Consider the following 12,450-nt stretch of genomic DNA (forward strand, 5'->3'; position numbering starts at 1 on the left):
TTTTCTTACTGGCCATGAGGAACATCTTTCACACTACTGCTCAGATTTAGGGTTGCCTCTGCAATTGAGTTATGGCATATATCTAAATCCTCATGGATTACATATGAAGTGTACCTATAAAATCTCCCGTCTGACAGTGAATCAAACGTATCTAGAGAGAGAAGCCATCAGGATAGCTCATCAGTTAAGACACCATAAAGGCTGGTAACCTGGAACTGATTCCTGAAACCATGTGTAAAATGCATGTATACTCTAGTAAATAAGTAACTTTTTTTTGAGCTGAGGATAGAACCCAGGGCCTTGCACTTGCTAGGCAAGCGCTCTACCACTGAGCTAAATCCCCAACCCTAGTAAATAAGTATTTTAACCTAAACAAAAATATCAATTGTAATAGAATTTTTCTTGAACTTATGTTGAAACATGGTTGCTAGATAAGCAACCATGTCCCTGTTCAAACAGTAAATGATTCATAAAAAAAATATATCAGCAGATACTACAAAATTCTTCAACCTTTACATTATATTTAGTTGTCAGTTAATACTCAAGTTCATTTTAAGACACTGGGGATGGAAGCCAGGGATTTCTACATGGTAGGCAAGTGTCTCCCCACACCTCCAGCCCTGTAAGCACAAATTAATATGATTTAATTTAATAAAATAATAAATCAGGTAAATATTTGTATCCCCAAATAACAGCTTGCTAATTCATGGCTAAAGTAGGAATGGGTACACCACGTTAATGTGTCAAAAGACTGCACTCTTGAGTAATGTCAAATAATGAATACAATTTAATATTCAAAAATGGTTCTCGGCAAGTCTCCATCACAGACCCTGACTCTTCTACGTATTTAACACTGTCTGACCTCATCATCAAGTATTGTCCAGTTGTGAATTACGGTGGCCCTGCCAGGTGGGAAGGTAATATTTCCTCTAACTGGATTCAAATCTTCTTCAGGGGGATTTGGGCCACCTGATACCTGCAAAGAAATAAACAAAACATCTAGAAGCAAAGAGCATCACTGTCATGTCAGCTGACAAAATTCTGAAGTTTAAAGAGAGTTTACGAAAGTCTTAAGAGCCTGCATGAGAGACCACCTCTCTAGTTATTAATGGCATTACAGGCCTTGACTATGGTCATAGTAAAAAGTGTTTTCTAAGGTTTGGGGTTTTTTAACTGTTATATTAAACCTGAGGGGAAAGCTACAGAAATGTGTCACCCTGAGAAGAAAGATATCAAAGACCAGTAAACTCCCTAAAGAAATGAGATCTAGTTCCAGCTCCATCACTGGCTGTATGGCCTCAGGCAAGCTGCTTAATAACTCTGTGCAACATTTTCCTCATCTTTAAAGTGAGCAAGAGAGCATCTACTTTGCAGTGGGGAGGTGAGAATGTGTAACCTCTCTCTCTAAAGTGTTCAGTGAGCAGCACATGCCTTATCAGTTAGGTCCTAAATATAAAAGCTGCAATTCAAGGCCCTCCCATGCGGGTTCCAGTTAACAGACAACAACAATGACAAGTAAATTAATACTCATGCGCAGCATGGGAATAGGTATTACTGGGAAAAAATGAAGACCAAGAGGGAGGCTGAGCGCTACAGGGACAGGATGGCTTTGAATTGCAGCAGTTACCAGGGTAAGGGACAGAGTACAGGCAATACAAAATGCTCCACAAGTTTTGCCTATAATTGCTTAAACAAAAAGACATATTTAACCATAGCAACCGTTAAAGAAGTAGAGGCCACAAATTTGAAAGAGAGCAAGGGAGTGCACAGGAAGCCTGGAGGGGTGGGAAGGAAGCGGGGAGTTTCCTCTGAACTTAATACATGCCAGCAGAAGGGAAACACTTTACTATTAACCATAAAGTTTATAAAACCAAAAGTATTTGTCTTCAATTAATCTTAAGTGTGAAGACTGGTTTTCGAAATTGCAATCATCTGATACAGACTATTAACACGTTATCATCTAAAATTATTTCAAAATAAACTTACATCAAAAGTCACAGTGACCATTCCATAGGTCCCCTTTTCCCTGATGAGAGTAAGGGGCACAGATTCATTTCTGCTCCTTGGTTCAGCCACTGAGATTGATGAAGGCTATTGGGAAGAGCAAAGGCAACCAGGCATGGATCAGAGGCAGGAGGTGGTAAAACTTACTACCTTAGAAATGCTAACTTCCACCACAAGTCAATTCAGACTGTACACTTACAGGGTGTATTTCTAGTGTTGATAAACAGTAGATGACAAAAACTGAATTGCGAAGAGCAGTGTAAAGAACAAAGCATGCAATAAGCAGGTCCTGCAGGCATTACTAGCAGCTGTTCTAAGGACTCTTGAGCGCTACCCTGCCAAAGGATGATAAATTAAAATGCTCACAGGGCCCAAGAGGTCACAAAAAGAAGTTACGCCCTAAGACCAAGCTAGTGGCTCTCTGAGGCCACTTGTTCTCAGGCACTCCCACCTCATAATCAGTCAGAACATCACTGAAAAGCAGACAGTTGTTCATGACTTTCAGAACCAGAGAGAAAATGACTACAGAGGAAAAACAGGGAAGACTTCAAATGTTGAAACATGTGGTCTTAGGTTGGCTGAAACACAAGAGAGATGAGAAAAAAACGAAGCACAATGTACTAGGGCAGCAGGGGACATCTCTAAGAGTGACAGTGCGTAGCCATCCATTAATGGGGACAGGAACACCTGTCTCTATGGTTTGCAATTAGATTCGATAACTTACATCAAGAGTCTTTCCTACTTCCTGACACATGCTGAGTACTCAATGACTGTTGGCTGTTACCACTGTACCAATGCCATGTTCATTATCACTATAACTGTTGAAAGGCTAGAGATGGGAGCAGCTTGAGGACCTTCTGTGACATGGAGCTCATTCGGAGTCTGTGAGAGGAGGCCTAGAAGCACTAGAACCAACCCCAGACACTAGTACTCATTCCCATAGCACAAGGTCAGGAGAACAAGAGAGGAGAGAGGAGGGAAGGAAAGAGAAGCGAGTGTCAAACAGATCGTATGAGCCTCGCGGGTGGTGAAGAAATTAGACAGAGAACTTGTTCCCTGATAATCCTTCACTCAGGAATTCCTAATTAATGTAATCAGTACATTGTAGACTACCAAATATCTACAAATTTAGGTTAGGAAAACACCCCTTTTAATAAGATAACTCAAGCATAAAGACCACATTTATCCACAGCTTGCCTTGTTTCAAATATAACTCTACGGAACCATGACATAATGCATACACGTGCAGGAGGGTTCAAAATGGAAAACGAATAAAAAGCTAGAGACTGTGGAATCAGATTTCTCGGTGTTGCTTAGCAACAGAATTCAAAAAGACTATCAGGAGGATTATTATAGCCTCTAACTTGCTATCCAAATCCAGTAGTGTTGAAGACAACCTTTAATTTTAGCTTAGGAGCTGGAAACATTTTCTCTCTAGGAGAGACTTGTCCTGTGTTTTTCCTCTGAAAACAGGATTCGCTAGAAGAACAAGAACTTGATGAAGGAGGGGCAATAAACCCAACAGAATTTTAGGAGAGGAGAAAGAGTTTTAACTTCCATGAAATATGAATTAATAAGAGAATTGAATATTAGGATATGCAACTTAAAAGACTATGACTTGATATGAGACTCTTCAACATAAGAGAATATGAATTGATGAGAACGGAATTGGAAGAGCCGTCACATCTGCAGGTTGATCTTAAGTTTACTGTGTGTTTTCTCCCTTCACAGCTACTCCAGACATACAGAAGAGTCTGGAAAACAGGCCAGACTTCCTGCAGTGGCATTTGAAAGGCATACATACATACATGCATACATACATACATACAAAGAGCCCACGCGCACATCCACATGAGAGGCCAGGCAACAGGTGACGAACGAGTCAGTGGTCAGAGAGGGTTACTGTGAGTGTGGACCCTGAGCACACACTTCACTGCGCAACAGTGTAAACACTCAGAATGCAGAGCAGCCACAGAGTTAGTGTCAGGCTTAATCAAAAATCACAACAGAATAGCACCAGCCAACAACAGGAAAAATGGGTTAGAAGAAAACCAAATGTAGTAGTATCTTGCGACCATCACGATCTTCACGCTGTAGCCATACCGCACTAAAGGAAATAATTCCAAATGCATTGTCATTTGATAGGATTGTCACAGTAGCAGTCCTTGGCCATCCAAGTTTCACATTTGCTGAGGGTTTCTAAAGTGAAAATAAATTAATAAATTAAATATTAGAAGAAAACTAATCTTTCGGCAGAATTTCTGTCTTCAATTACTAAGAGCATGAATAAACCACCCCTCTCTAAAAATCTACAGGCAGTTGACAGCTTTGGGGGAGGCAGAGATTTTCTTCAGTGATGTGTCCACCGGCCAGGAGCACATGCTCCTATAAACAAACCCTCACCCGCTCCGCTGGACATCTGCCAAAGAGATCTATAAAAACCACCGTGATACTTATCCCTTGGCTTATCACCAACAGAACAGATTTCCAGGTGTTAGAAGACATTTTATGAATTCAGAGTTGAGGAGAATGAACTTACCTGCAATGTCAGGTGAAAAGTGAAGGTTTCATCAGGCTCGGGAAGATCGTCATCACATACTGCTATGTACACGGTCCTGTTTGTCCCTCCCGCAGGGATAAACGCCGCAGCGTACGTGTCAAAAAAGTCTCCAGTGTCTTCGCCATTCAGCTACCAAGTGCAAAAGAGAACATCCTCACTTAACAAGGATCTGGACAAGAAAACTGACCCTCAACGGGAGCAGCTGAGAGGACAGGCACAGGTCAAGAGGCACTGACATTTCTACTAGGATATTCAAAGACAAGTGAAAAATTATCACAGGGCCAGCAAGATGGCTCAGGGGCAAATGTGCTTGCAGCCAAGCCTGATGACCTGGGGTCCACTCCGGACTCACATGGTGGAAGGAGAGACCGACTTCTACAACTTGTCATTAGACCTCTACCTGTGTGTCCATAGACACACATAAATACATGTAATAAAAATTATTTTTGAAAATGGAAAATCACAGAAATATATCATTGCATATAAAATAGTTCTTAATATAGTTGAATCAAAGTTAATTGCACACTAATAATTTAATAGAAAAACAAATGCTATTTTTTTCCTCTGTCTCTTAACTGATTTGGTGTAGACTACAGCCTAGCAGGACAAATTACGGCTAAAACTCTTTCAAAGGAGAGGTGGGAAGCAGCTTGTAAAACTGAGGCAGTGCTATTCTTCTCCCAATGGGGGAAAAACCCTATTTCCTAAACTTTCAGCCTGAAATTATACTTACATTATTCACAGCAACTGAAATAGAGACACAATTTTTTAGCATCTCAAAGTATGAATCATTATAAACCTTCTTAATATTTTAATCTGTGAATGCAAGCTTGCTAGTAAGACTCAGCAGAGTGGCAATTACAATATTACAAAGGAACAATTCATTGTACAAATTCGAACGACATTTCTTTCACCAGAGCTCAAAATTAATAATTTAGCCTCTAGGGAAAATTATTTAGCACAAATGAGAAATAAAAACATATTTTTGGGGGGCTGGAGAGATGGCTCAGAGGTTAAGAGCGCTGGCTGCTCTTCCAGAGGTCCTGAGTTCAATTCCCAGCAACCACATGGTGACTCACAACCACTTGTAATGAGATCTGGTGCCCTCTTCTGGCCTGCAGACATACATGCAGGCAGAACACTGTGTACACAATAAATAAATAAATCTTTAAAAAAAAAAAAAAACATATTTTGGGAAATTTTAGTCATTGTCTAGTTCTGATTTATTTTTTAAAAGTTTTAAATAGTTGAGAAATCAAAATAAGTTGGAAAGTGTTGAGGAGAGGGTGTTGGATAACTAGTTCTTATAACTTGCTATGGAAAATGGCAGCCTTTCAGAAAGTATTATCAAGAAGCACTGAGCATACATAAAAATACATTAATCTACTCTGTGAAAATCAACCAAAAATACAGGGAAATAGTCATGTTTATAAACAATTCTCCAGAATGCTGTTCACTATAGATAGAAAAACCTGAAAGCAACATCAATGAAAAACAATGGAGAAATGTTTAGAATACAATGATCTAGCAAGAAAAGCAAAAATACAGCAACCTGAAAGAGGTAAATTGCATCAAAAGACTGTCAAACACAGCATACATTAGAACTAGAAACAAAGTCAGCAAATGTATACATATATGTCAAATTGAACAGAAACTAAGATGTTCAAAATTATAACCCTGGGTTTATTTTCTAAGTAGCTTTTATTTCCTTTTTCTTTTTACACTATTTTACAATGTAATTTAACATTATTTCTTAAGGAATCACTTGGAAAAGGGGGGGATGGGACAGCTGATAAACAGCCTGCCCTGCACACATGCAGACTTCAGTTCAGCATCAGGTAAAAAGCCCAGGGTAGCAGTCCACTCAACTACAACCCTAGTTCTGTGGAAAGGATGGCTACCAAAGACCCCTGGTGATAACTAACCAGCCACTCTTGCCAACCAGTGAGTAGCAGGTCCAGTTGGAGACCATCTCTTTAAAAATAAGGCGAGAGTGGTACAGAGGAAGACATGTGACATTGATCTGGCCCATGCACACAAAAGTGTGTGTGTGTGTGTGTGTGTGTGTGTGTGTGTGTGTGTGTGTGTGTGTGTGTGTACCCATGTGTACATGTGCACACAAACATAAACATGCAACAAACACACATGTTACTTTTGCCCCCAAACTTTTAAGTCCATTGAGTCTCTAATACCTTTATTGGTCATCTGACATTTGATTTCTGGATAAAAATAGACACAAACACATAACATTAAACATCCAATCCTAACAAACATTATATAATAAAGAATTTACATAATCTACTTAACAGCTAGTGAAGTTAATATACTTCATTTCTCCAATAACAATGACTCTCTAACTTAACGCGGGGTTTCTTTTTCTTTCCTGTAATGTGTGTCTTTTAAATATTGTGTGTATTTTTATCTAAGTCACCTCAGAATGAATGACTAATTATATGATTCAAATTACTCAAAACAAAATAGTTTTGTTTTAAAATGAGCATATAAATGATTTAAGATAATTGGCCTTTATCTTTACCATGCACATGTCAGATGTCCATGGCAACCCTGGGGCGTTCTCTGAACCTCTGATAGACTTACAGACAACAGCTCATTCTCCAGATCATTTCTCATAATGAAACTCACACTCAGAACCTCAAACACTTAAAAATTTTGTTCCTGCTGAAACTAAAAATTGTCACATGCATTTCATTTTTAAAAACTGGGGCTGAGGTCCTTTCTTACCGACACAATGGCAGTAATATTTGCTGGCTCTCCTGTCCTCTCAATGACAAGACGAATAACTGTGGTGCTTGTTTCATTAACAAAAAATTCTGTTTGTCCAGCAAATCTTATTTCTGCTTCTCCAAATACAACAGAGATGAGCAAAGCTGACAGGTTTACTAATAAAAATGAAGAGATCATCCCTAGAGAAAAGAAGAAACAAAGTCATAAAGCTAAATAATATATTCTCATTAGATTTTGTTCTCAGTGTAACAAAGAATAATAAAAAATTAAGACAGGCATAAATACATCAACTATTAAAACATCCAACTTCAATGTGTAATGATAGGAGCTAAAACAATCATAATCTGTTATGTTTTTCCTGTTACTATTTAAAACTACCGTTTTGCATTTATCTTCTACATCAAGATAATTATAAAGTAAACTTAATTAAATTTGTTTTTTAATGACCCCAAGTGACCTACTATTATACTCACAGATTAGTGCATCTCTCAACTATCACCAGAGAAAACTTCCTCTTGCAGTAGATGACAACTGGTCAACCTGTAGAGACCGTGGAGTACTCAGCCCTAAGCGGCACTTTCATATCACACCCTCCCCACGAAGCTTGCAGACCATTGGGAAAGAAGGACAGGAAAGGTGTTTAGAGCCAACAGTCAGAAGAGGTAGGTCACTTCAAGCAAATGGTGTTTTTCAGACACAAGGCAGCTGTACATATGCATTCTAGGTGGTCATAAGACCTGCTCAAACTCCAGTCAGACAAAATCCTGGCATGGAGGCACAGAGGTCAACATGAAATCTCACAGTTAGCTCGGGAGCTAATGACGTGATAGCTGCTAAGCAGAGGAAAGTCTCTTTTCTTTAATGATGTGACTCCTGGTAGGTCAACCACACTCCAAAGCAGCACAATAACACACAGTGGAAAACAATAAGGAAGAAAACTCGGAGTTGGTGGGTCTGGAATTGAGGCTAGGGAAGGTAGGAGGAGTTGAGGAGTATGGATAATCAAGACACATTGTATAAAATTATCAGTTAATAAAAATATAATTTAAACTTAAAAGCTAGAATTTTGAAAAGGAAGATAAATATCACCAAAAGGAAGATAATTCAGTAACTTGACTTAAACGTAATATAATGTACACATGTATTAAAATCCCAGCAAAATCCTGAGAGGAGGCAGAGGCAGGCAGATCTCTGAGAGTTTGAGGCCAGCCTGGTCTACAGAGTGAGTTCCAATCCAGGACAGCCAAAGCTAAACAGAGAAACCCTGTCTCGAAAAATCAAAAAAAAAGAAAAAAAAAGAAAGAAAGAAAAAGAAAAATTTACATACTAACACATTAATACAAATTATTTTATCAAAATATGGAAAAATACTTGTTTTTTTAACTTACTGAAACTTATCATTTCATCTAAGAAAAACTTAAGCAACACCATGCAAAAGTAATTAAATCCATTTTTCCTAAATAAGATTTGTTAAGTGACAGCCAAAACTAATAGTTGAAGATAAACTTTTAAGTTGATTGATTTCTTGGTTAATGTCTACATTGTTCTTGACTATGTTTTAAAAATAATTATTTGAAACTGCCAGTCCTTCCACAAAGGTAAATTTCCAGGACCTAAGTTTCTTCCACTAATTGTATTAGCTAAACTACCCACCTTTCTTAGAACAATGTCGGAGCTGCTTTAGAATAAGCAAAGTCAGCCAAATGTGCTCCTTTTCCATAACTCCCATTCTCTCTTTGTACTACAACTCATGTCTTTATGAGATGGAAATGTTCCCACTTTTAGCAGCATGTGATTCATGAGCTTTGAAAAGCACACCCCTGCAGTGGCCTCATGGAAGCCCTGTTGTTTTGTAATGTAGATGCACCTCTAAAAATGAGAGCTATTTATCTCACGGATCGTTAAGATTCCAATGGATGTATGTGACCAGTCACACGAACATAACACATTTGTGTATTCTATAGGACAGTGTTCTAAAGCATAGTTGCAGCATTACCTACTCCAGGAGCCAAATGTTTCCTTTTACTCTTTCCTTAACCAAAAAGCAATGAAATTCTATACATGTGGTATTTCTACATGGCTACACATGACTTTCTGTGTAAGGAGTACCAAATGTATGAATCCTTAATATATTTTAGAATTTAACTGGAATATTCCCCGTCCAGTATATTCTGACAAACACTTTCAGAGTGCTTAGCCATGTCTTACATGCCTCTTAATCGTAAAATCGCCAAACAGAGACACAGAGTTCAAATGGAGTCTAGAGAACAGACATAGACCAGGGGTCAGAGATGCCAGGGACTTGTCATTTTTTTTTTTCAATCTGTCCCTAAGCTTCTAAAGCCAGAGAGATTTCACAGAGCAATTCTGACAAACTATAGGAAAGAAAGGACCTAGAAGTCATGAAAATAATGACTGGAAGGGTGGGGAGGGCAACTCACACCCCAGGTGTGATGAGAAAGAGCAGCTTTATGATGTGAAGAGAGACAAACCTCAGACTCTGGACAGGAGATGTCCTAGGACGGGAGTCGCAGAACTGAAATGGTCACGTGAGTGCCAAGGTGAATAATCAGGAAAGGGGGAAGGCAGCCTAGGGAGAGGACATCACAAGCACTGCCCAGCAGCCCCCTGAGCTTGGTACAAAGCCAGCTCTCACTCAGAAACTGATCCAAGAGATCGAGGCTGGGTCCTGGAATCTACAACTTGAAATACTCCTCATTTATTCTAATGCAAGTGCAGAATACACTTGGTACACTTATAAACACACTGCTCAAACTATGAGGAATAGGTCTTAGTGGGGCCATGTAAAAGACTGCATCTGTAGCTGTAAGTTACCTCCTGAATTTTTCAAAGCCACAGATGGGAATTTATCATATGCTTTATCTTTGTTTTTGTTTTTGTTTTTGTTTTCCTACCTATTCTAGTACTGTACTTTAAGATTCCATGCAACTGAGCTGGCTTTTTGGAGCCCATTGTCTATGGTGTGACACCTTACACAGCGTTAGTTCAGGGGGCGGGCTTGGACCTGCCTCAGGGCTATGTACCAGGCTCTGCTGACATGGGAGTCCTTGCCTTGAAGGAGGTGGGAATGGGGGGTGGGTTGGGGGGAAAGGCTGAGGAGCGGGAGGTGGGAGGAGGGGGCACCTGTGATTGGTATGTAAAGTGAACAGAAAATTTCTTAATAATAAAAAAAAGAAAAAAAAAAGGATTCCATGCATCTTTAAAAAAAATTGTAATGACCTAATAGTAACACAACAACAAATATTTATCTATACAATGTTACCTGAGCATTTTACATATATGAATGCATTCAGTTCCCACAATATCTCTACAAAGATTCAAGAACCATTAGCCTCATCTATGGGTTAGTTAGCATACTCTGTCAGTCAGCTAAGTCAGTGGACAGGCAGGATTTTATTCCTGGAGTCTCTGGCCAGAATCTCTACCCAGAAACTTTCTATACAGCCTCTTAATTCGTTCCTAAAAGTTACTTGTTCCCTTCTTAATAGATGTTTGCAAGCATTCAAATATTTTAAAGTCATATAAAATACCCCAAACTGCCATGGCCTTCTGAAAGTTTTCCCTTATTATTCTAATGAGCATTAGAAGTGTTTATGATGCTGCAGTCCCCTCCAATACTTTAAATATTTAACAACACCCCTTCATATCAAGACCGGTGAACGCAAACACTGTGTTCTTACAAACTCCCAGGCAATTAGAACACACAGATCTTACATTTATCTCAGGAAATTCACTTAATTTGGTCCACATCAATGCGTTTTGAAATTATGCAAAAGAAACAAACAGGCATGACTGGAAATGCCTCTAGAAACACCTCAGACTTCATGACATCATTGGTAATTGCATCTTTTTGCTTTCATCTTTCACACTGTAAGAAAGGTTGTTGGGGCAGAGCTGGCATTTGAATAGATAAGAGATGAAAATGGAGTTTCCTTTGGAAGGCAGGCATAATTACACCAAAACACAACAGAATGTGTCTTAGAGTAATGAAGAACATTTTCTGCTATCATACTATAAATAGCACACATGAAAATTCCCCCTTTTGATTAAACTCAGAAGACCAAATGTTAGTAAATGATATTATTATAAATATGACTATATTTCAGATCACTTTTTCCTCTGAGGTTTAATAAAAATTTGTACATGCCCTTTTTGAATACTTATTTTAAATTCCTCATGAAACAGATTTTCAACAACATATGTTTAAAGACTACAAAGTACATAATTCATATTCTGCTACAATCGTAAGAGAACAATTTTAGCCTTGTTGACATCCTCCTTTTTCTCCACAATGGCACAGTACTAGAGCATTCAAATCATCCCCAACCACCATGTCTCCTCATGCCTCCCACTCTCACTTGGTATGACTCAGAGGAAATCATAGCTGTTGCTGCCAATAATTGCTCATCCCTCAACAGAACTCTTCCCATGGTCAGAGACTAGAGAATTAACATTCATTCTTGCTTATTTCCCAGATGGAACTATGATGTTTGGCTTGTCTTAATAACACAGAGATACAAAGGCATAGGCTATTAAATTCTAGCAATCTTGTTCATCCTAAGTCACCTAATTCCACAAGAAAAAAAAGTAAAGTTTGAAATATATTTGAATAGTTCTTAAAATATAAATTGAACGCTTTCAGAAATATATCATATAGGTTGCTACAGGATTTGTATTTTGAAAGACTATTCTACATTGTATAATCCCTCTGCTAGTCAATGAGGACTCAGATTTTAAGGCCCGGTCCTAGACTCCAAGATAACCACAGTAATGGGCACATGAGCCAGGTGTGGAGAATTGAAACCAAGACAGCGCTTGAGTCAATGTTGGATTGTGATGATTGGGGCAATCGTCCCTCACAAAGACACAAAGACAGCTCAGATGAAGACAGAGCCAAGAGATAAGAAGAAGCAATGTCTCAGTAATCAAGATGAATTTTTGGTTCAGCCTTACCCTGGATTGTTCAACTGTTATGACCAACAAATCACATTTGTTTATGGGCCAGTGAGATGGTGCACTGGGTAAAGGCTCTTTGATATAAACGTGACAATCAGGGTTTGGTCGCCGGAACCCACAAGTCAGAAGATGAGAATCAATTACCGCAAGCTATTCTCTAACCA

At 38.8% G+C, this 12,450-nt stretch overlaps 1 protein-coding gene across 1 annotated transcript in view; it reads right to left on the reverse strand.

Moving 5' to 3' along the window:
* Positions 1 to 12,450, reverse strand: part of Adgrv1 (adhesion G protein-coupled receptor V1) — a 506,561-nt gene that overhangs the window by 490,947 nt on the left and 3,164 nt on the right. Inside the window, exons 2-7 of the mRNA XM_036207476.1 lie at positions 10,354 to 10,362; positions 7,307 to 7,488; positions 4,544 to 4,693; positions 4,108 to 4,203; positions 1,987 to 2,091; positions 863 to 976 (exon numbers count right to left, since the gene is read on the reverse strand). Coding sequence (XP_036063369.1) covers positions 863 to 976; positions 1,987 to 2,091; positions 4,108 to 4,203; positions 4,544 to 4,693; positions 7,307 to 7,488; positions 10,354 to 10,362 — 656 coding nt within the window. The remainder of the gene's footprint in view (positions 1 to 862; positions 977 to 1,986; positions 2,092 to 4,107; positions 4,204 to 4,543; positions 4,694 to 7,306; positions 7,489 to 10,353; positions 10,363 to 12,450) is intronic.

This window comes from Onychomys torridus, chromosome 15, assembly GCF_903995425.1.
Source record: "Onychomys torridus chromosome 15, mOncTor1.1, whole genome shotgun sequence".
Taxonomy (NCBI): Eukaryota; Metazoa; Chordata; class Mammalia; order Rodentia; family Cricetidae; genus Onychomys; species Onychomys torridus.